Here is a 23301-nt window from a genome sequence, read left to right on the forward strand (position 1 = left end):
AAGGTACATTTGATACCTGGGGGTAGCTGTTTGCAGGGAGCTGAAAGCTGCGATGCCGGACGCTGGGGCCCTCAACCGACACTAGCGCGGCGCCTATAGCCGCCGCTTACAGCATGTACAACGTGGAGGTACTTCCCCACTCGATACCTACACAGCAGGTACCTTATGTATTGCTCCCCTGTTCGCGGAACGCCCCGTCCCCAACTTAAACGTCCACCAGAACACCAACATCCAATCCCGTCCCGACGACCTCACTCGGCACACCACCACCACTACCTCCACTACGGGACTCGGAGCCCACGAGCACACCTTCTGCCCAGAGTGCCATTCCAGGCTCGACATGATTTGACTCTACGATCGACAACAAGCACCGAGGCTGTTGATGCGCATGAGGCCGCCGTGAAGGCATCGGCTTCAGAAAGCCATGTACTGGCCCATTGGAACTCCCCGGATATATGCGACAAGCGCCAGCTGCCCGCCATCCTACCCTCACCTCTACTCTCACGATGGGTCACCAGCCCCCGACCAAAGACCTACCCGGGACTCTTTGTTGTTCCCAGGTGCTGCCGCCGACGGTTACGATTCCTCGAGTGTCCCCCCTACGCCGATCACTCCGGTGACACCCTTCACACCGGCCATCAAGTCCGTCGAGCACGACTATTACGATGACGGACAGTCCGAACCACCATCACCGCCTCCTCCAGAACCTTCTCACTCCAATGCTCCTCCCAGGGAGCCGATACTGGCTCTCCGCGTTGCTAGAGCTGGCCACCTGTTCGCCGTCATCACCTCAACATCAATGACCATCTGGCAGACAAAGGTATACTCGTGTGACTATGCCCTTATCCTTCCCTCGGCTTCCCACCCCGCTAACATATATGTTAGCCAACGGTAGTTCTCGCTGTGGTTGTTCGATCCGAGGCGTCACTAAAATCCTACGGTACCAATACGAGCTTGATGCTGCGTCCGGACGCCGCCATATTTGTCGTGCGCACTAGCCTGGGCTATCTGATCACCTACTCTTTGGCTACCGACGCCGACTCTCGAGTCTACAAACCCCATTTTTCCAGTCATACCAATGTTCAGAAACGGCGGCAAACCCATGCAGGCGGCCCAGGAGCGGTAGCTCCAGATCAAATACTCTGGGGCCCCGGTGAGGGATCGGGAGTAAGGGATGTCAGCGTTCGTTTCCGCATGGTTATCAAAGTTGACGCAGGCATTGAGAGTGCTTTGGCTTTGGACGACGAGTTGGTGGTGGCTACACGGAAACCTGCGGCAATTCAATGCATCCGATGGACCCCGGACAGCTCCGGAAATCAAACCACCACAGAGCTATTGAGCCGCATGGGCTGGGTCGACAAAAAATTCATGGTTTGCAAGATGACACATGACCGCCGCATGAACTTGTCCACATGGGTCACCAGCGACGGCAAAGCGTACGCTGTCCAGCGCATCACTACCAGCCAACAGGATCCCGATACGAACCAGCTGGCCGACCCCAAGAAGCTTTTCAAAGGCTATTGCTTCTATACACCTCAGACGCCTGGTGAACAAGCCATACGTTGCGTCGTCAACGCCGTCTTTTCCCTAATTGCTGTAGGCTGCGCAGATGGCAACATTCGCGTGTTTTCAGCAAAAGATTACTCCGGAAACATTCCGCCTTCTCACGTCCACAATCTCCCTGCTTCAACCAACACATGTGGCAGGCTTACAACCCTGAGCTACTCCCCTGATGGTTATTGTCTTTTTGCTGGCTATGAAAAGGGATGGGCAACATGGAGTGTGTATGGCAAGCCACTGAGTAACAGTTTCGGGGCCGATCATTCCATTGCTAGTACAGCCGGGGAAGAATGGATATCCGGAGTCCTCGACGCAGCCTGGATCGGAGGTGGCTGTGAACTGCTGCTTGTAGGCCGAGCCCATGAATCAATTTGGCTGCTAGAGATGGCACGAAGCGCAGTAACCGGATGCTACAACTCTGCGAATCTCTTCAGAACCGTGCTTCAGAGCAATTCCAGCGTCATGGTCTATAGGGGATATGACCTACCGGATCTTACATCTATCTCGGCCGAGCCTGGGCTGTGGCATACAGCCAGGATACCAGCTAGCTATCTGATGAACAACTGGCCAATTAGGTGTACCGCCATCTCCAGTGATGGTAGATATGTTGCGGTTGCTGGCAGGAGGGGTCTGGCTCACTATAGCGTTAACAGCGGTCGCTGGAAGACGTTCGCGAATGCGGATGCGGAGAACGAGTTCCATGTTAAGGGCGGCATGTGTTGGTACCAGAATATCCTGGTTGCTGCCGTGGAGGCTAATAGGAGCTTCGAACTCCGTCTCTACTCGCGGGAGGCATCGCTCGATAGCCCGAATGTGCTACATACTCAGGAGATGTCAGCGCCCATTGTCCTGATCACTCCCTCTGGCGAAGACTCGCTGCTCGTTTATACTTACGACAACCTCCTCTACCATTTTATCTTTGCGCCATTCGGTGGCACCGTTAGGCTGGTGGAAGTTGGTCACATAGCCTTCCATGGCATCATCCGATCACCCGCGCGAGTTCGCGGCCTAAGCTGGATCCTGCCCGAGAGCCAGTTGTTAGACGGAGACCCATCCCAAGACGTGGCTCATGCCTCTGTATTGTTCTTGGTAGATGGCAAGCTGGTACTTCTTCGACCCTCGTACAATGAAGGCGGTCTTAAATATGACATGCGCGTCATTGCGAACAACCTCGAATTCTACGTTAGCATGAGGGACCAGCCATTTACGGGCAGCGTCCTAACGCAGCACGAAAAGCAGATCTTCACTGCTGCGGCTGATGACAGTTTACGCAATTCGCTCTGGATTTTTGACGGTAATGAAATCAAGGCCTGGACAGATGTCGAACCAGTTTTGAGGGCCATCTCTGGAGAAGCCACGAGAGAGCTTCCACCCATGACATCCATCCCTATCGACTTCTATCCCTTATCCGCTCTTCTCAGCAAAGCTATAGTACTTGGCGTCGAGTCCGATCTCATCCAACGCCGTGATGTCAGCTTCTCCTTCTTCCGTTTCTCAATACGGGTAAGCCCCCAGATATCACTTCAAAAGATGAGCAAGATCCTGCTAACACCAATAGACACACCTCTTTTTACCAGATATACTACGGTTCTACCTGAGTAATAACAGACCGGTTGAGGCGTTGCGATTGGCTCAGCAATATGAACACCTCGAGTACTTTGCACATGGACTGGAAATTCTTCTGCACCACGTCCTGGACGAAGAGGTAGATGTCCATCCTCCACCCGCTCCAGAGCATGCCATCCTCCCTCGCGTGCTGTCGCTCCTCTCATCGTTCAAGCAGTACTTGGACATTGTAGTGCAGTGTACCCGCAAGACGGAAGTGCGTTCCTGGCGTACTCTGTTTGCCTATCTCCCTCCACCGCAGGAGCTGTTTGAGGAGAGCTTACAGCGTGGCAGCCTTAAGACTGCTGGCGGCTACTTGCTCATCCTCCACACCTTTGACGAACTCGCGACAGCAAGTGAGCAGAGCGTGCGTCTCCTAAGCAGAGCTATGCGCGAGGGCGACTGGGAGCTGTGCAAAGAATTGGCACGGTTTTTGGCCGCGCTCGATGAAACGGGGGACACGCTGCGTGAAGCAATGGAGCTGGCAAAGCTACGAGTGAAGCAGGAAAGTGACTTGGAGGATGGGCATGGCAGCGTAGGCAGCGGGCTGGGCACGATGCTTGGAGTTCCTCAGGGCGGCGGCGTGAACGGTGCTTCCAGCACCAGCTCGTTGACTTCCAAAGGGATCACGGGTAGTGACTGGGATGCTGACAGGCGAACAATCAGCGATGCCGGCAGCGTTGTCAGTGCTAATCGGCATGAAAGCTGATGAGCGTGGCCATACGAAAGCCGGGTTCATGGGAGTTGGAAAGCGGGTAGTTGATTTTATTTTGGATTATTGGATATCCTGGCTGAGGCGCTCAAGATCCTCCTACAAGAATATCAGCTTATGGTAGAATGGGTTCTGAGCGCGAGACAAAGGAACACGATCTGTCTCACGAGAAGACACAGACAGTATGACAACACAGACTTTACAGAAGCCGGGAGGTTTCAAGATAATTTAGAACAGCTATAATCACAGGCGACTGAGGTTGCCTTTTTTCAAGCATATACTATTCCATAATCAGGCACAAACTCTATCAGTGACCATCATGGCGTCTAACTAAGTAAGCTGAGAGTAACGGGAACAGATCCGGATGCTTCCCCAACTGTATATAGGTAGGTACCTTACGTTCAAGTACTTCTATAATTTCATACGCTGTGTCGTTGGGCTGACTGGAGGCCGACGATAGGGACTGCTGATAATGAAGAGCAGGGGCCCTACAACCCGCCCTGTGGAGACTACTGCAACGGCGATGAACCCCCCCCCCCCCCCCCCCCACCACCAAAAAGAGTCCCTTGTTAGGCGCCAGAGTCCAGACCCCCCACCTGCACTGCCCTGCACAGGCGGCCGGCTTTGAACCCCATTCCACCTGAACTCCCGTCGTCAAACCGTCGCAAAAAGCATCACAATTCCTCTTCTGCCTCCAACATCTTGTCGTCATTGTGCCTTGTGCCAGCTCAATCCCAACCTCCCACTCCCCCCATCTACGGCCCGGCGCTCTCCCAGTTCGGTCCAACAAAAGTTTCAAACGCCGTGACCCCACCCCCCGGCACCCGGAATTTTGGCACTCGTTGATTCGAAGCGCCAGCCGACGGTCGTTTCGCGCGCCCGCACTTCCTTCCTCCCACCAACCCTCCCTTCCTGGAGGTTTATGCGCCGAGCATAGACTTGGTTGTCGCCGGCCATGGATGACTTTGTGAGCGAGTCTGAGAGTGACTATGCCAGCTATTGGCGCGACTGGGTATGCTTTTCTTTTCTAGCAATCGTTGTTGTTGTTGTGATCGTTCGTTACTACTACAGCCAGTCAAAAAGTTCCCAATTGTCATGCTAACACATTGGTTGCGCGTCTGGCTGCATAGTTCATCTCCTCGCGAGGCAATGAATACTTTTGCGAAATCGACGAGGACTACATCACCGATCGGTTCAACTTGACCGGGCTCAACACCGAGGTCCAGTACTACCAATACGCCCTCGACCTCATCACGGATGTCTTCGACCTTGACTGCGACGATGACATGCGGGAAACAATAGAGAAGTCTGCTAGGCACCTGTACGGTCTCGTCCATGCTCGATACATTGTCACAACCCGGGGTCTTCAGAAGATGGTTAGTAGTAGTAGTCTGCTCTTATTCCTATTCCCATGTGTATCCATGACTAACAAAATCTACTCAATCAACAGTTCGAAAAGTACAAGAAAGCCGACTTCGGCAAGTGCCCGCGCGTTATGTGTTCCTCGCACCCGCTCCTGCCCATGGGCCTCTCAGACGTGCCCAACTCCAAGCCCGTCAAGCTCTACTGCGCGCGGTGCGAGGACATCTACAACCCCAAGTCGTCGCGCCACGCCGCCATCGACGGCGCCTACTTTGGCACCTCGTTCCACAACATCTTCTTCCAGGTGTACCCTACTTTGGTACCCGGAAAGAGCGTGGAGCGCTACATCCCGCGCTGTTACGGCTTCAAGGTGCACGCCGCCGCCGCCCTGGTGCGCTGGCAGAACGGCCAGCGGGACGAGATGCGCAGGCGGCTGAGGAAGCTCGAGGTCGAGAGCGGGTTTAAGGACGCCGAGGACGAGGCTGAGCTTGATGATGAGGAGGAAGACGAGGAAGAGGAGGAGCTGGTCGCTATGGAAGAGGTTGAGGGAGGAGCCCAACAGCAACATGCGGCCGCGGCAGCGGCAGGTGCGCTAGGTGCAGGTGCGGCGACAGGAGGCGTTGCTGCCGGTGGTGAAGGTGTCCATTAGAGAGGGGTTGCTGATTGGGTTGATGGAGAGTATTGGAACTCGGAAGCCACGATGGGAGCGCGCGACGAAGCCGAGGACAAACCTGACCGGCATGGCGATCCAGTTCACTGGCTGGACCTTGGCAGACCTATCAACTACGTGGCTGGAATGCTGCCTGAAGGGCTGCGACATACTTTCGGGCTAGGAGAGGATTCTGAACAGCAGGTTAAAGTGGAATTTGTTGATGATGATGATGATGAGGAGACGGATTAGGCGAGAGACGGACGGAACGGGATGTTTTGAGTGGGTGGTGGGTGGAATGCATATACCATACAGTATTGAGTAACAAAGTATGAGTACAGGATGTTTCTTTTTTTTTCTTCTCTACCCAGTTTCTGCATCCCAAGGGGCAATTACTCAATAGCGGACTTCGGAAACGATGTGAATAAGGTTGGGAGAGAAAGAGCCATTGATAGAGAGTTTTTATATTCTTTGGAATACCTTAGCTATTTGTTTTCCTGCTTCCGTCCGTACGGTCGTCTTTCAACCCGCATGAATTGCTTCTCTTCGTTTATGCCGAACTGCTCCCCCGTAACGGCCAATAAACCCGGCCTTCCTCTCTTTCAAGGGGTATGAAATCATTACTCGCGATGAATGAACATCAAGATCACCTACATACCGTAGTAATTCGCGAAATAGGCAAACGCTCCATCCCCTTTTGAGCGCCTGCAGAGGGCAGAAACCTGTACAGGTCAAGTCGGAGCCTGTACATTGGAACGCACGTAAGTTAGAGTTTTAGGCGTTGTCCCCGAGTCTTCACTACCGTGACAGATGCGTATGCTGGTGTAGCTGGCTTACGGAGCGCCGACATATGTCCTCTGTAGGCGCTCAAAGGGGGATGGGACGCTTGCATATTTCGCGAATTAATACGGTATACAGTATCTGGGGGACAACCTGTCTCATGGAGCATTGGAAACCCAGAAAGACCAGACCGTCTGTCCAAGCGTACGGTTGAGTAAATATCCATACAAAAGCGTCACACGGCTACATGCACTCACTCTATGCATCGATTGTTACTAGAAAAGTCCGTAAAACTTTTTGGAGAATCTCAATCGATGTGCACAGGCTTCCCTCGAGAAGTTAAAAATATGTATGATGGGATAGGTTCCTCATTCCCGTGCTGCAAAACGCCGCCCTGAACTTTATGAAGAAACTGTTCCAAAACCCTATGTAGGTAACTGTTCTAACATAACCCTGTGTTGTTTTCCCCAGAATCCCTTCCCTGAAACAGAGGAGTAACCGCTTTTTTGTCATCAAGCCCAGCCGCCCGGGCCAGGTCCTCCTTTCCGGAAATGCATTTCTCAACTGCCACCGCAAGCCCAACTACTCACTCATATCTGATTGTCATGGACCCCCCCATAAGCCGTATCAACCCGTTCTCGTTCATCAGCATCAAGCGATGGTGGTTTCCTCCCCGTAATACCAGGCTGGTCCGGTCCCACATTACTTTCCAGACCGGTGCCATTACCCCGGTGTACCACGGGGCGTCCATAACCGCTCCCATGGTCCAAGGAATCAGGACCCAGCGCCTCCTCCTCGTCTCGGGCGCGATAGTACTCGCCAACGTTATGGTCAGTCGAGTAGCTGTAACTACCAACACCCGCCCAGAACGCCTTGTCGCGGCTGCGCGGACCCCAAGCCCAGCCAGCACCTTGCGAAATAGGCAGGTGGTAGTAGCGGAAGGCGAAGAAGGCGGAGACGAGCCCGATGATGTAGCCGAAGAGGATATCGAAACCGTGATGGCGGAAGTCGAACCAGCGGGAGGATGCGATGAAGATGGACGCGAACCACGGGATGATGCAGATCAGCAGCAGATAGAGTGGTGGCGCGGCGGCCTGGCGGCGCACGGCGGCCACCGCGCGCGTGTGCTGCGCAAGACGCTTCTCCTCGACTACGCCGCCGCTGCCGCCCGTGTAGGTGCGCCCGCTTCCTGACCCTGCGGGACCCCGCGAAGCCATCTCGTACGATTCGGCCCCGCCCATGGCGGCCATGGCGGTGTTGTGGCGGGTCCGCGAAGGGAAGGCGGAGAAAGAGGCGGCGTCGACGTTTGTGCCGGAGGGGAGGAAGGGAATCGTGATGGCGAACTTGCTGGCGATGAAGAGCGAGAGGTAGACGAGACCTGGTGGGATTTGGTCAGTCAGTCATGTACTAAAATCACCAAATATTGCAGAAACCGTTAGTACTCACCAGCTGCTGCCGAGCTGGAGTGACCGCTGGGGTAGCTCCTGAACCCATCATCCAAAATGGCCTTGTTCTTGTTCGTGCAAATATTTGCGCTGACCAACTGCCCATTCATGGTGGCATTGGCAAACCCTCCAACGACATACTTGGCCGCATTGGCGAGATCGGGCTTGCATCTCGAGAGAAGATCCGGTCGCGGCTTTCCGTAAAGGTTCTTCATGCAATTCGTGATCAACCAGGCTGACGCTATCGACAGAGCCAACCCCAGGATGCCAATATGCAATTCCCATAGCTTTCGCTTCCAGATCATGGCCTTCGGCGTGCCCCGAGGGACAGTGGAGCCGGGGACGAATATCAGCGAAATGATGGCGATGAATAAGATGGGAGCGAGCACACTGATGACTGAGGCCAACCAGACGGGTACCGTTTCGTTTTCTGTAAAGGGGAATCTGGAGGGTTCGTACGTCTTAGCATCACAACCATAAAAAAAATGGCCAAGCGAAAACTGGCCGAGAGAAATCTTTCTGGTTTTACATACGAGATATTGGGATCGTGTAGCGAAAACGGTCTCTTGTTCGGGGTTTTCTCCCCAAGAACATAGCCAATGGCTGCGGCAACAGCGATAATGACCCAGTCAAAGACGTATGAGACCACCACCACCCATCCTCCTTTCTTCCTCTTTGGCCCGCCACCCCGGGCATGTCGTAGATCGTCCATCATCAGCGTCGTCGAGGTTGGTGTATAGGCGCCGGTGTGTGTTGGTGAGAACGAGCGTGCGTGTGCTGGAGGAATAAGGAGGTCTTCTGAATCGTCGGGCATGAGGACCTGAGGATGATCCGAGGGGTAGTCGGATGGGAAAGGGAACCTCAACGGGGAGCAAAAAGGGACGGCAGGATGAAAGGTCGGGTCGGGTAGTGCGTCCAGTGACTGCGCAGTCCAGCTGAGTGAGCGAGTCTAGCGGTCTGCCGGGTCGCGTTTGCCAGCCGGAAAGAGCGTAGGTAAGCAATAAGGGGATGTTTCAATAGGCGCAAACCGCAGCTGAATGTAAGGATGAAGCGACAATGAGAGGCGACCAGGCTATAGAAACCTAGGGCTGTCCGTAGTGTGGTTGGGAACCGAGATGATACTTTGGGAAAGTAGTACCTGGCTTGGCCGGAGAGGTACAGGCACCGCCGCTCAGTCTAGCGTGAAGATCGGGAAGCCGTGACGGTAGTACGCACTCAGTCAGTATACCTCTACGGTAAAGATCTGATCTGGCGCGTGCACGTAATTCGTATGAATGTGCAGTGGACGGCAGAGCAGGTTGAACAGCCGGTGATCAGTCTTGTATCGAACCTGTCCGACAAGAAAAACAGTTTCGCCCAGAGATCAACGTCCACGATGGTCCGCCCAAGACTTCTAAGCCTCTTTCCAAGACCGCGCGTGTAACGCCAACAAAGAATCCCACGCCTGTTTCCACTTGCTGGTTGGTCGCCGCACTTCTGCCGTCAAACCGTCTGCGTGAGGTCAGTTGACAGGTCAGTACTACTTACTCCCAGAAACAATGCAGTAGGGTAAGAAATAATAAACGAAATTGTGGGCGTTGAATGAACTTAGTATGGTCAAGAGCGGGTGGGAAATAAGAGAATGGCAGCAGCTTCCTCGTGTGAGATTCAATGCTCGAGGAAAGTTAAAACAGAAACCAACGATTCTGTAACAACCGATCATTCAAGGGGGCATTGGCGGGCCTGGCCACCCCCGGTCCAGCGTAACGCTGCATGGAGAACGCCCATTGGGGAACCATGCTGCGGCCCAATAAGCAGGTACTTCTCCCCAGCTATTTGTTAGAGAAGGGGTTCAATCTTTGCTGAAAGTACTGCAGCGAAGTGCGATGCATTTATCACGGTCAAAGCCCGAGGCACTTGTCATGGTGGAGCAGTTTTCTTAACTGTCGCGTGGATCCCTTCCCATTCAATCTCCAAAAATATCAGACGGCCCTGGCCCCTGGACGGCCGAAACGCTGGAAACAGTAAAAGAATGACGCAAAGTAACCTCACCTTATTAAACTCTACCGAGACTACGGGAGATACTCTTCAGATACTCTTCACCAAGGGCTCGACAAATTCAAGCCACCTACCTTACGGGCTATATGGTCATTTTCTCTCCCTTGATCTTGTAATATAGAGAGATGAGACGGAACCTCCTTCTCAAAAGTTGAGCCTCATCCCTTCGGGGCGTTTTGATGCTAGGCATGTTCGGCCGAATTGCGGGCGCATACCGAGACGCTGTCATGATGTGTGCCCTTGCGCAGTTGGTAATCACTGCAAAGATGCCACCGCTGGAATGCGTAAAAGAATTCCCATTGCGCTGCAATCTGCACTATCTTATACACTTCCCTTTCTCTTGACCATCCCGCAATATTCAAAAGGCGGCGTTTACAGGACCGGTGACAAATCTGAAAGGGCGAAGGAGGTCGGCATTATTGTCTTGCTCCTTGCATAAGGAATAAACGCGAAATATGATTGGACGACTCGTCCGATTTCCAGACGGTTTCTTTCATCCCATTGTTCCCAGCCATAAAAACAAAGCACATTCTGTCAGTTCGTGGTCAGCACATAGCGACCGAGTCGAGCGAACATTAAGTCTAGAGGTAGTCTTTCATACATCCCTGAGGTCATGTCCCGGTTGATAGACAGAGCTGCGGTCCTAGCCAGGTCCCGGAACTGATCACCATCAAGCGAGTATCGCTCGGTCGGGAGTGAAGGTATAAACTAGGCAGCACGGCTGATCTTCAACAGCCGATGCTATCAGGCCAAGTGACCCCGTATGACATCCTTCCAGTACATAAACTGAGCCCTCGAACTGCCGGCCTGCGAACAAATGAATACGTTTTACTACATAGTGTACAAGATGGTGGGTATATAGCCCAAGTTGAGCACAGCAGGTTATTGTGTTTATGTAGTCTTCTTGTTCCTCCGGACACCCATGTTGCGGACCCGGGGAGTAACCACCCACTTGTTGATGTTGGACTTTCTGCGTGTCTTGAAACCACCTTTGGCCTAGAGAAGAATAAACAGGTAAGGCGTCTGTTCTGGGCAAGGAGAGGATATAAGGGGGCCAAACTTACGGGTGTGCCCCAAGGAGAGACAGGATGCCTGTTACCCTTCGACTTACCACGACCACCACCGTGAGGATGATCATCTACCGAGCCGTTAGTTGCTTCTGCTCGCTTGACAAACTAATGTTTCCGGGGGTCTACTCACTTGCGTTCATGGCCAAACCTCTCACGGTAGGCCTGATGTTGAGCCAACGGCTTCTACCGGCCTTACCCAACTGTCTGTAGTGATGCATGATGTTGCTGGCAATACCAACGGTGGCGCAAGCGTCCTTGCTGACCCTTCTGATTTCTCCACTCTGCAGTCTAACGTTGACGAATCTGCCCGTCATAACCTTTGTACCATCCTCACGAGTCTCCTCCTCCTTGGAAATAATGGTCGCGTATGTTCCGGCACTGCGGCAGAAAACAGCCTTGCCGTCCGAACGGGACCCAACGCAGAAGATCTGGGTTCCGACCGGAATCATGGATATGGGCAAGCAGTTGCCTCTCCAGCATGTTTTCGCAGCCAGAATACCGGGATCAACGACACCGCCCATGGAATCGAGCAGGTCCTGGGGAAGACCGGACCGGTAGCTCTGCACCACGTCTCCAGCCCTCATGCCATCCGCCGCAACGATATAGCTCTTCTTCCCTGTGGCCTCCTCCTTCACCAGCGCGATATGCGCGCTGCGACCGGGATCGTACTCGATGCGCAAGACTGTGTGCGGACCCGGAGTCCATCGTTCAAAGTCGACCATACGGATTCTTCGCTTGTGACCACCACCGCGGTGTCTGACGGTAATGCGACCGCTGTGGTTACGACCACCCTTCGACTGGCCCTTCTTGGGGAAGGTAAGAGGCAGATACGGCCGGCCCTTCCACAGATGATCGTTGATCGGGCGCTTCAAGTGACGGATACCGGGCGTGTGCGGCTTGTAGGTCCTCATCATGCCGGCGTCCCGGACGTAGGGAGTTACTTTCTTGGCCTTGGCATCCTTTTTGCTGGTGCTGATGGTGGTGGTGGTGCCGGTGCCGGTGCTTCCTGATGGGGTGACGGCCTTGGTGGCATAGCATCTGGCGAGGGTGCGGCCCAGCACGGTTTGGGCAAATGAAGCTGTCCCCCCGAGGAGAGGTCGGAATTGAGGCTGCAGCATGGCTGCTTGATCGCTGTCGGATATCCCAAGCTCCTGGCGATGAGCTCTGGGAAGGTGGGGGTGCTGGAGGGGACGATTGCTGCGATATCCAGCAACCGGAGTGCGACGTCCTCGCAGGCTGCTCGTCGAGGTTCCCGTCGTCGGCTTGTCGAATGGATAACTGCTTGTGGAAAATTGCTCGGCTGATGCGCCAATCACAGCATCGCATTGGTCGCAACCCCGGACTGTTGTGGCTGTTGACAGTGTGGCTTGTGTGTTGCAGCCACGAAACTTTAGTGAAAGAGCTTTGTTTCTTACCAGGGCACTGCAGGGGAACAAGAGCTGCAAACAGCGCGCCAAAACGCGGGCGCGGGAGGAAGCGACCAGTCACCAGCGCGTGAATGTTCGTTGCAGGGGCCTGGTGGCCTGAAAGAAAGCGCGGCGCGGGGAAAGAGCGTGCATCGTGCTCCGTTCCTTCCCAAGGTTTGCGGTCTTGACAGAAGTGGCCAATCAGAAGCCGGCTTTGACCGGTTGCCCTGCGGTTGCCAGTGTTGACGGTGGATTGACGGCAAGGGAGGGGACGTGGCCGGCGCTGGCCCTGCCTTCCTTCACTGCGTGTTTGAGGTGCGCCTTTGTAGGTACCTCCTGCTTGCTGCAAAACACAGGCCCAAGTATTTCCTGGCCGCTTTCTCGACTCCGGATTCTGCAACTCGACAACTAGCACCCATTTTCCTGGACGCACAACAACAATCGACATTCAGCAACAACAGCAACAACAGCAACTTTCGACTCCGGTCATTGAAGTCCGCATTTCTTTGGCAATACAACCTTTTCCGACTTTTGCTTATTCGACAGCACGGCATCCTAACCATTCGGCGATTTAACGACGCAGAAAGCAGCAGCAAGAGGTGCGTCTGACAAGCTCAACTGCACGGCGCGTCATCACTTTGTTGTGGTGTTTTTGTTTCCGGTGTTTTGGACTTTACGGTTCAGAAGCATCACTGCACTAGTGAAGGGTACTTTTGTCCCAGCCCCAGCACGTCCGATCAGGTACCTGGGTCGGTGTCCACACGCCCGCTCCGTCCACTGGCACTCCAGCCCCATCCACTGGGCTGCACTGGCACTGGCACCTCCACCAAGACCTTCGCAAAAACAAGACTTCCACTCTTCTCTGCACGCACCTCGTAAACATTACATATCTCCCTTTCCCGTCCGCCAACTAGCCTTCCCACTCCGCATCACCAGGACCCGCAAGGCCACTGCCATCACGGAGGCAACCCTCGGCCTCGATCAGTCAAACTTCCGGACGTCGCCATCGCGTGTTTACTTCTCGACCGTCGTCGCCAATTGGGCAACATCCCGATTAACAACAGCACACATCGTTCACGGTCACAGCCAGCCTCCTGTCGCGGGACCCAGGGTTGATCTCCGGCTTCAACAACGTGCCGACAGCGACATCACTGCCGACCGCCGGTGTCAATCCTTCCCGACATCTTTGGGTTTTGCAGTCGGTACGTCTACTCCCATTGCTGTCCGTGTTCACAATTCCCTCGTCGTTCGCGTGAATCCTTCCTCCGTGGCAGGGATCGATCCTTCGATAAGACCCGGCCTCTCCACCTTGAACTTTACCAATAACGAACAAGCCAAACAGCTAGCTGACCTCAGTCAGTAGACACACTTCACATCAATTCCTGTACCAGCATAGGATCAGGCAAGAATGCCGAATCTTGTAAGTTCTCCTGCGCAGTGTGGCATTGTCGTTCATTGATGCAATTGGCTGTCCACACCTTGGTTGTTTGTACTAATACAACCCCAACCCTGCAGCGTACGAGAAACCCGCGTTCACTCGCGAACGAAAATGACGAGAACAGCACAGCAGCTACGACACGTATGACGAGGGCCAAGGCGGCCACTCTCCACGTCGACGAACTGTCCATGCCCGCGAAAACCATGCAGACCAAGAAGACGACAACTTCGACAACCACCGCCGCCACTACCACTCGTACTGTTGGCGGTAAGCGGAACGCACTGGGCGATGTCAGCAATGTCACCAAGGTCGAAGTTGCGGGAGCGAAGAAAGCGATTGCGAAGCCCGGTCTAGTTTCGAAGGCGGCCCAGCCGAGTGGTATCCAGAAGAAGACCACGACTGCTACGAGCCGTACTGCGACTGCCGCCCGCCGTGCGCTATCCAACAAAGAGCCCAACAAGACTGGCCCCAGTGCCGGTGCTGGCGCTATTCCGGCCAAGCGCAAGCCTCCTCCGTCTACGACCAAGCTCGGCTCTACCAAGGAATCAGTACCCGTCGAAAGTGAGCCGGCCCGCAAGAAGCTTCACGTCGAAGAGCCCGAGAAGAAGAAGGCCATCAAGACTGAGGTCAAGGAAAATACTGCTCCCACCAAGGCTGCGAAGCCGATCGCCGAGCCCCCCGCTCCTGTCGTTCGCGATGTCGTCCTTGCTCAGCCAGTGTATCCGCCAGGTGTTAAGGACCTTGACACTGAAGACCTCGAGGACCCCCTTATGGTTGCCGAGTATGCGACGGAAATCTTCGAGTACCTCCGTGACCTCGAATGCAAATCCGTGCCGAACCCTCAGTACATGAACCACCAGGACGACCTCGAGTGGAAGACTCGCGGTATTCTCATCGACTGGCTCATTGAGGTCCATACTCGATTCCACTTGCTGCCCGAGACGCTGTTCCTTGCCGTCAACATCATCGATCGTTTCTTGAGTGCAAAGGTCGTCCAACTCGATCGTCTTCAGCTTGTCGGTATTACCGCAATGTTCGTTGCCTCCAAGTATGAGGAGGTTCTCTCCCCTCACATCGCCAATTTCCGCCACGTCGCCGATGATGGCTTCACTGAGACCGAGATCCTCAGCGCGGAGCGCTTCATCCTGTCGACCCTCAACTACGACCTTAGCTACCCCAACCCCATGAACTTTCTTCGCCGCATCTCCAAGGCCGACAACTACGATATTCAGTCCCGTACCCTTGGCAAGTATCTGATGGAGATCAGCTTGCTGGACCATCGCTTTATGTCTTACCGCCCCAGTCACCTCGCTGCTGCTGCTATGTACTTGGCACGCCTAATCCTGGACCGCGGAGAATGGGTAAGTTATATGTGGATTCCTCACTGTCATATTATCATGTGGCTGACACTTGTGATGACAGGACGAGACCATCGCGTACTATGCTGGCTACACCGAGGAAGAGATCGAGCCCGTTTTCCAACTCATGGTCGACTATTTGGCCCGCCCTGTTATTCACGAAGCATTCTTCAAGAAGTATGCCAGTAAGAAATTCCTCAAGGGTATGTCGAACCAACCGGCTTTAGCTTGTCTCGTAATCTTATTCTGACATCTTTGTAGCATCCATCCTTACTCGCCAATGGGCCAAGAAGAACGCCGTTCTGTATGGCGTTGTTGACGCCGAGATTCCCCTTGACCAGCTCAAGGACAGCCCTGTTGACAAGCTTCCTTAAGCTTATCTGGGTGCATCCTGCGTCCACGGGCTAGCATTTGGGTTCTGACCTATGCAATATCCTCAGGATAGGCTACGACGCGGTTGGATCTCGCTGGCGTTTGACGACACATCATGAAGCTATAGATGACGGTATGCCTTTTGTCTCTGAATTCAATGGAGACTGCGTTCGTCCAACTTTTCTATTCTCACCCAAAAAGCATTCTTTCACCTGCTTGGTGCACAGGGAGCTGGTTTCAGGAAACGCGGCGAGGGATATTCACCTGGCCCGCACTTACGGGCCGGCTTTTGTTTTACCTTCATATTATTCGGCATGGCAGGTTTTTGTTTTTGCGCTCCTCCTTATTCACACACACAAACTTTTCTTTGCGGTGGCGCTAGGTGTCAAGGGAAATCAGGGGGAGGCGTAGAGGTATCTCTTTATTTTATGGTCCCTCGTGCAGAGAGGGGCTTCAAAGGCATGGTCAGGTTGCGGTTTCTCATTATTTACCCCCCATGGTTCGGCACGGAAGTTATCATCACCGTTCTGTTGCTGCTGCTCTTTCCAGACATGGGATTCTGTGCGCGATCAAGCTCGGTGCATGGTATGGTTAGTCCACGAGGGAAGATGCTTGTCATACATTGTGTGATAGATATATGAAGAAACGGCTTTAGCGAAAGATAAAACAACGAAAATGGTGCTCCACTGGGAGGCAATGAATGCATGGCATGGGAAGGTTCCTGGTGGTAACAAGGGGGGCAAGCACTACTGTACATACATACACTCTGTCGGATTACCAAGCCCTCATTTGTATGGACTGTTATTACAGTCCGAGGCACATGGAATGGAAAGCATAAGCATAGAGCAAGTGCCTTGGCAGATATGATCCTTCGTTGTGTTTGTATTAGTTATGAGTATGGTGTTCTCGGGATGGAATGGATCAAGGTTCTGGACAGTAGCGATACCCATGACATTATGGATGGAAAACGATGATGACAGGACAACAATGTTAGCGTATTCCTACTTCCCTTGGTGGAAAAGGTCTCCATATGCCCGGTTGAGACTGTGGACGCGAGTGTCACCTCCTGTTGGAGGCGTGACATTCCAGTCCATTCCACAGCCTGGCTTTAACCTGGAACTGCGCAGTTTGGTTCGGAAAATTATCTCATTCCAACGTGAGGGTGATATTCATGTTTATCCTAAGACTGCTGGGCTGGTTACTGTACACATTCCTGAGGAGTATCTTGAGTGGCGCCGGATACTGCGCTCTTCGCACATTGCCCTAGTTCTTGAGCGAGTCGGACAAATTACAACCCATGAAGGTCATGTCCGTAGGTTCATGGGCGAAGGCATCACAATCGATGTTTGGGGTGGACAGTGACCTCAATTAGATGTATGGACTTGGTCAACAATCCACTGGATATCAGAGCCGACCTTTCTCAGCTAGTATTCAACCTCTTTTCCTTTCCCTTCTCCAACTGATAATAACTCCGTCCCGTCAACTTACCCCTCGGTGATGGAAACATGTTTACGACAATTCTTCAACTCAACGACCACCCACCTCCTCCAGGCCTCTACAGGTCCCCTTCATTTCCAGCCTCTGGATATATGTCATCCCCCATCTCATTTCCTCATACTACCCACAGCAGAACATCCATATCTTCTTTCATCTTCGTTCCTGCCATCTTCGTTCCTTCCACCTACCTCTACTTCCCCACCCATCCATCACTTCCCCTCGCCCCTTCCAGCTTTAATACCCTTCACACACTCCCCAACAACCCCCTCTAATAACCCAACCCTTACCCCCTTCCCCCTCAACCATTTCAGATTTTCTCTCTTCCTTCTCTCCTTCTCCTCCTTCCCTCTTTCCTTCTCCTCCTTCTTTCCCACCTTTCCTTCCTTATTCTTTTGCCCCGCTGCTTCCTTTTGCGCCTCGAGTTCAGCTTCTTTACGAAGGCGGCAATCGGCCATGCGAGCAAAGCGGGCTGCGGTGGGCGGTGCTGGTGGATTGTTGTTGGACTTGCGATTGGGTTTGGGGTTTAACTTGTGGTTTAGGTGGCCGCCGCCTGTGAGGAACCAGATGAGGATTGGGAGGGTTTCTTCTGAGTCTTTTTCTGGAGACTTGTCGTCGTCCTTTGGCGGAGGGGGAGGGGGGTTGGGTGTTTTAGGTAGTTTCTTGGTCATGGCGCCGTCTTTGGCTTGGACCTTGGGTTTATTGTGGGAAGGGGGTTGAGGACTTGAAGTCCCTTCCACATTATTGTCGTCGCCAGGTGGGGGAGGTGGTGCTGTGGTTGGTGGAGTTGGAGGGGGCTGGGGCCATGGATCATCATCATCCAGAGGTAGAGGCGTTGATGGACGTGGGCTTTCTGGGAGGTGGGCTTTTGTTTCGTGACAGTTGTTCTTCGACTGGCTATCGTCCTCGGGAGAAGGAGAAGCTGGCGAGGCAGTTGGTGATATGGACCTGGATAGCGGTGAGGGTTGCGGAGTGTCTCCAGTTGTCTCGATCAAGGCCGTTGTGGCTTGGGCCTCAATATCTCTGGTTGAAGTCTCATGGGACACTGTCCCTTCAGGTCTGATTTGTTCCTCCAAAATGTTTGGCTTTTTAGTCTCTTGGCTTTTGGCTTCCTGGTCTTCAACCTCCTGGTCTTTGACTTCGCGCTCCGAAACCTGTTGGCCCTCGACCGCCTTGTCTTCAACCTCCTGATTATCCGCGTCGTTGTCTGCGGAATCCTGGTCTATCGTATCCTGGTCCTTTACCTCGTTGTCTGGAGACTCCTGCTCTAAAGACTCGGCATCCGCAGCCGTCTGAGCCAGATTCTCTAGCCCACTGTCTACAGTTGAGGTATTGCTGGCTGTTGTTTCTCCCACTGAAAGATCCTGGGCTGTGGCATCTGTGGCCTTAGTTCCGTCTTGTTGAGCAGTGCCAGATTCGCATTTAGGTTTGTTATCTTTAGGCTCTTTAGACTCAGCTTCGACCTGCTCATCTTCCGGGTCCTCAGCTTTGGAATCCTCAGGCTTGTCCTTGTGGTGCTCATCATCTTCGACTTTGTGATCGTTTGCCTCTTGACCTTCCGCCTCTTTATCTTTTGCGTCCTGGTCTTCAGCCTCTTGGTCATTGACTTCCTTGTCTGTGTATTTTCGGTAGGTAAACTTCTGGTCTGAAGACCCGTCGTTCGCAATCCCGTGAGCAGTGTCTCCTCCACTATCCTGAGTTGCGGCTGCCTCGGCTGTTATATCTTTAATTGTAGAATCCTCGGCTGTCTTATTTTTGTCAATACTTTCTTCCGGTACAAGAACTCCAGTCTCGGCATCTTCCGATTCGGAACCATCGAGCTTCGCTGGCTCCGCCTGGAGACCCTCATGTCCCGGGCCTTCGAGGTTGGCATTATGGGATCCATCGTCTTGGTCCTTGGCCTCGTCGGACTCGACCCCTTCTTTTCCAGCATCATCTGGTTCCAAGTCTTCGGGTTCGGGCTCGGGCTTGGTATCGTTTCTGTTGGTATCCCCGGGTTTGGTATTGTCAGGTTGAACAGCATCGGGCTCAGCAACCTCCGCTTTATTGTCCTCGGGCTTGAGACTTTCAGGTTCAGCATCCTTATTTCCCACTTGTTCGTGCTTGAGATCCTCAGATTTGGCGTCTTGGCCTCCGATATGATCCGGCTCATTATCTGCTTGTCCAGCATTCTTTGGTTTCAAGTCTTCAGGTTTGGGGTTGGCATCCTCTTTGCTATTCCCCTCGCTGATATCCTCGTTGGTTCCTCTGGAACTGGTATCGTCAAGTTCATTGTTGGAGGCCGTTGCATCATGCGGCGCTGTTGAAGTGTCCCTTGCCGGGTCTCCTGTGGTGGTAGCGGCACTTGTGTTGCCGTCGATTGCAGGCATAGCCTCCCCATTTATGTCCTCTTGGGTTTCGCTGGCCATTGTGTGCTCTTTTGACAAGATGATAGTAAGATAACAAACAATGGTGTTGCTAATACACTCTATCGTGAACGACTCTCCATAGACTCGAGGCAGGCGTGGATTTGGGCGAGCTTTTAAGGAAGAAATCCAACGCATGGTCCGACTCATGAGCTTATATTAACGAAGGTGTAAACATGGTGAAGTGAATCATTGTCATATTCTTCGACGTTGTTTGCTGTATGTGGGGGACATAAAAACCTCAAGTTGATCCCTTAGCAGCAGACCGGTGTAACCTGCTCCATACCCGATGCCGTATGCAGTTGTCTATATAAAATGGATGACACATCTCTCTCGAGACTATCTTTGCCCACGTATAGTGTTCATCCCACTGACCACTGGATTGTTTGCATCCTTCGTTTTCCCTCGTCGGTATCATCAATCATTTATACATGCTGCCATCTAAAAGCCGACCTGATCCATTTCAAACTCCCCAATTAGTGTACTGCACCAACAGAAACACGCTGGCCAGCAGTCATGTCCGTCAAACTGAGCCGACATGAGTGCCGTCGAGAAGTCATCATCATCCTCCGCTTGGCCGCCCTACACCTCGAGACAAAGCTCCTGACAATAGCCTGATGAATCGGCTGCTTCATGACATCGCTCGGTCCATAGGTCGGGATCATGGATGCGTCGGCAATGACGGACCACTCGTCTGACCCGAATCCTGCCGAGTCGGTAGCAACCACCATGTCCACCACACTTCTCCTTACCCCGCGTGTATGCTGATAGGAAAAGGGCATGCGCATGGTCGACATGTTGGCGTCGAAGTTGATGGGCCCGCTACCCCGTCTCCGATCATTCCAGGAAACCATTTCCGTGTCCTCAAACTCTTCCAGGTTCGAAAAGGCAACGTCGACTAGGTCGAAGCCTGGGGAGAGGGGGGTTGCCGCGAAGCTCTCGCTCCCGTCTTCGTCGGAGGGAACGATCAAGATGCTGCTGGGTATCATGATAACCTTCGTAGACGTGGTTGGTGTGTATCCGTTTTCGTCTTCTTGCCGGCTTCGTTTGCGGGATCGTAGTGTCCGCGAACTGACCCTGAAGGTAGCGCGGAGGGGTGTGGGTGGTGCCTCGCCAGGTCTTCCCAATGATCGCTCAACCGCCACACATCCGTTAGATGCCTTTGGGGTTGTTGTTGTTGTTGTTGTTGTTGTTGTTGTTGTTGTCGTCGTCGCCAGATGGTTGGCCGCGTAGTAACCAAGCTCAGGGCCGAGTTCTGCGTCGGAGAGCCGGGTCCTGAAAGAGCAGGGGTCGTGTCTTTTGGCGAGAGCCACGATGGGAGTAATGGGTGCCGGCGAGTCTAGAGGTACTGCCCTTCCCTTTTCCTGCTTCTTGCTTCTAATCCTTTTCCGGGACATGAGACGCCTCAGTCTGCTGTTGATACTGTCGGGGTCTGTGGAGGGGCTGAAGGAGAGTGCCATGGTTGCTGAAGTTGGATGAATGCAATCCCAGAGAAATCTGAGGATCTCGTGGACTTGTTCTGTCGAGGTGATGGTGCCGGTGGGCTGACGTGATGAATAATGTCCAGCGAGGTATTGACCTTGCTTTCGCTGGCTGCAAGAAGGGGTATATTGCATTAACTCAAAGGTTTGAAAATGTGCTGAAGACGTGGTGAAAGGTGCCGGCACCTGTACTTTGGAGCTGTTGTTGTCTCGGTGTTTGCTTGCTGCGTGACTGTCTAATTTGAAAGGAGGACCGGTAGGAAATGGGAGAGGAGAAACTGTATCCTTTATGCACAGGCAATAATGTATGGGGATGAAATCCAAATAGTTTGGTTCTGGGTATCGTCGTATCCAGATTTCTGCGGCGCGCGTGGCTCAGCAAGCACAGCTGAGGGCGGATAGCGTAATCGTACGTCTCCAGTTGCCTTATGCTGCAGATGAGGTTTGTGCCGTTGAAAGTTCGTGACCAACGCCCAGTGTGCGACCAGCGCTCCTTATGGGTAGAGGTTCAGGTTTGTTCCTTCCTTCGGCTGAGATGATGTGTCTGGTGAATGGAATGATGGAGAGTGGGAAGGAGAAGTGTAAGTGCAACCAACTGTCGATTTTGAGGTTGTTTCTCTAATTCACTCTTTCTTTAGGGCCGGACGACGTCATGGAACGTCAGACAAAACGTTCCACTGGTGGCAGCTGTCTCTCAAGCAGTCAAGCTCAGCTCCGCGCGACGGAAGACGGAAGTCAAATGGAAGGAGGAGGGCGGAAGAAGAAGCAGAAGGTGAAGCTGCACAGAAGCTTTCCAGACATGATGTCTATCCCATGAGGGGCATACTGCTTGCTTCGTGCTTACACGCGTCTCTCTTTAAATAACAAGGCGACATGGGCACTTGTAACCCACTCGTGTAAAGTGCACCCCACATAGGAACGTCTGGGCCAGTATCCGACGCTTTTGGCCTTTGGGACGCAGGTTCACCTGACGAGGATACATAGGGAGGAGGGTGTAGGTATGTTGCGTTGTTGAGCAAGGCGTCGGAGTAAAGACAAGAAAGTGGAATGACACGAACCATGCTGAGCTTCAGTTGGTGCCCGACACATACAACCAAAGTGACCACTCGGTTTACAGTGTGAGATGGGCTATTGAAAGCATCCTCAGCAACGAGGCGGCGGACCAAACAGAGGCGGCAAAGGCGCTCAGGAAGTTGCAAAAAGTTGTAACATTCAGCTTGACAAGCTGAGGTGTAATCACACGTTCCTCCCTTGACCTTCTGGATGGACAGGAAATCCACAGAAAATCAAAAAGTCTGAAAGCCCGCCGGGCCGGGCCCTTCGCGTCACCGCCTTGCTGTCGTTGGCCCCCGCAGCCCCCCAAGGCTGGGCAACTCTGTAGCGAATCCAAGACGGCCACATGTATCTGGACCAAATGCTAGCTTGCAAACTAGCACTACAGTAGTCAGCAAACCCGCGTGCGTGTTGAACTGGCGAATGTCAATCATGTGGCTCATCGTGATCGTGCAAAGACAGAACAGACCTTCGTAAGTTTTCTTGCTGCTCCGTGCTTTCCCGGCCAAGCCAAGAGATACCGGAGCACGAAGCGGAGATCGGGACCGAATAGAAGGGTCTAACCAGCCGGGAGTCAGTACGTTCCGAGACCCACACCGGGCCCCGCATCGGGGTAGTTCAGCCCCACACCCCCACAGTCGACGGGAACACATAAGGGAACAAGATATCTGAAACAGTTTTGAGACATCACAAGCATAAACACAGCATGAGTTAGCAAGAGACAGCATCAAAGTTCTCAGCATGACATTGAGGCTTTTTTTTATTACTCGAGATAAATTATTGTAAGTAAGTTGTCACCCTTAATTGACATCATGATTATGTAGACTCCGACCACACCGGACATATCATGATATCACCACCCAAAAAAAAAATAGAGCAGTCCAAAATCAGTAAGGATAAGACACCGCTCGAGAAATATACGCTTCCAGTTCCAACAATGAAGGGAGTCTGATAATCCCATGCCGCTTTTTAATAGTTCCAGCAAGAGAGAGACGAGAAACAAAACCCCAACCAAAAGATATACCCCCAAGCGCCGGGTTGGTTCGCGAACGACAAGCCGCCGTTGAGTTCCCA

The 23301-nt window shown here is 53.1% G+C and overlaps 8 protein-coding genes across 8 annotated transcripts; 4 read left to right on the forward strand and 4 right to left on the reverse strand.

Moving 5' to 3' along the window:
• Nucleotides 1-223: 223 nt before the first annotated feature.
• Nucleotides 224-4147, forward strand: SMAC4_04263 (uncharacterized protein). Its single transcript, XM_066090082.1, has 3 exons — nucleotides 224-820; nucleotides 886-3063; nucleotides 3119-4147. Exons 1-3 carry the CDS (start codon nucleotides 425-427, stop codon nucleotides 3872-3874), a joined length of 3330 nt encoding a protein of 1109 aa, XP_065945630.1. The 5' UTR covers nucleotides 224-424; the 3' UTR covers nucleotides 3875-4147.
• A 345-nt stretch (nucleotides 4148-4492) lies between these two features.
• On the forward strand, nucleotides 4493-5888 carry SMAC4_04262 (uncharacterized protein; the record flags this gene model as incomplete). The annotated part of the gene is made up of 3 exons (XM_003350910.2): nucleotides 4493-4889; nucleotides 5008-5253; nucleotides 5328-5888. Exons 1-3 carry the CDS (start codon nucleotides 4833-4835, stop codon nucleotides 5886-5888), a joined length of 864 nt encoding a protein of 287 aa, XP_003350958.1. The 5' UTR covers nucleotides 4493-4832.
• Nucleotides 5889-5939: 51 nt separating this feature from the next.
• Nucleotides 5940-6140, forward strand: SMAC4_04261 (uncharacterized protein; the record flags this gene model as incomplete). The annotated part of the gene is made up of 1 exon (XM_003350909.1): nucleotides 5940-6140. The coding sequence occupies one exon, from the start codon at nucleotides 5940-5942 to the stop codon at nucleotides 6138-6140; it is 201 nt and encodes a 66-aa protein (XP_003350957.1).
• A 792-nt stretch (nucleotides 6141-6932) lies between these two features.
• Nucleotides 6933-9769, reverse strand: SMAC4_04260 (uncharacterized protein). The gene is made up of 3 exons (XM_003350908.2): nucleotides 8647-9769; nucleotides 8115-8557; nucleotides 6933-8046 (listed from the first exon to the last, which is right to left on the reverse strand). The coding sequence occupies exons 1-3, from the start codon at nucleotides 8925-8927 to the stop codon at nucleotides 7259-7261; spliced, it is 1512 nt and encodes a 503-aa protein (XP_003350956.1). The 5' UTR covers nucleotides 8928-9769; the 3' UTR covers nucleotides 6933-7258.
• Nucleotides 9770-10724: 955 nt separating this feature from the next.
• Nucleotides 10725-12482, reverse strand: SMAC4_04259 (mitochondrial 54S ribosomal protein uL2m). Its single transcript, XM_003350907.2, has 3 exons — nucleotides 11351-12482; nucleotides 11215-11288; nucleotides 10725-11146 (listed from the first exon to the last, which is right to left on the reverse strand). Exons 1-3 carry the CDS (start codon nucleotides 12336-12338, stop codon nucleotides 11042-11044), a joined length of 1167 nt encoding a protein of 388 aa, XP_003350955.1. The 5' UTR covers nucleotides 12339-12482; the 3' UTR covers nucleotides 10725-11041.
• Nucleotides 12483-12822: 340 nt separating this feature from the next.
• Nucleotides 12823-16932, forward strand: SMAC4_04258 (uncharacterized protein). The gene is made up of 5 exons (XM_003350906.2): nucleotides 12823-13828; nucleotides 13990-14046; nucleotides 14142-15425; nucleotides 15487-15625; nucleotides 15684-16932. The coding sequence occupies exons 2-5, from the start codon at nucleotides 14035-14037 to the stop codon at nucleotides 15794-15796; spliced, it is 1548 nt and encodes a 515-aa protein (XP_003350954.1). The 5' UTR covers nucleotides 12823-13828; nucleotides 13990-14034; the 3' UTR covers nucleotides 15797-16932.
• Nucleotides 16933-17500: 568 nt separating this feature from the next.
• On the reverse strand, nucleotides 17501-19696 carry SMAC4_04256 (uncharacterized protein; the record flags this gene model as incomplete). The annotated part of the gene is made up of 1 exon (XM_003350904.2): nucleotides 17501-19696. The coding sequence occupies one exon, from the start codon at nucleotides 19694-19696 to the stop codon at nucleotides 17501-17503; it is 2196 nt and encodes a 731-aa protein (XP_003350952.2).
• A 189-nt stretch (nucleotides 19697-19885) lies between these two features.
• Nucleotides 19886-21724, reverse strand: SMAC4_04255 (uncharacterized protein). Its single transcript, XM_003350903.2, has one exon. The coding sequence runs from the start codon at nucleotides 21307-21309 to the stop codon at nucleotides 20170-20172; it is 1140 nt and encodes a 379-aa protein (XP_003350951.2). The 5' UTR covers nucleotides 21310-21724; the 3' UTR covers nucleotides 19886-20169.
• Nucleotides 21725-23301: the final 1577 nt, after the last annotated feature.

This window comes from Sordaria macrospora, chromosome 1 (genome assembly GCF_033870435.1).
Source record: "Sordaria macrospora chromosome 1, complete sequence".
Classification (NCBI taxonomy): Eukaryota; Fungi; Ascomycota; class Sordariomycetes; order Sordariales; family Sordariaceae; genus Sordaria; species Sordaria macrospora.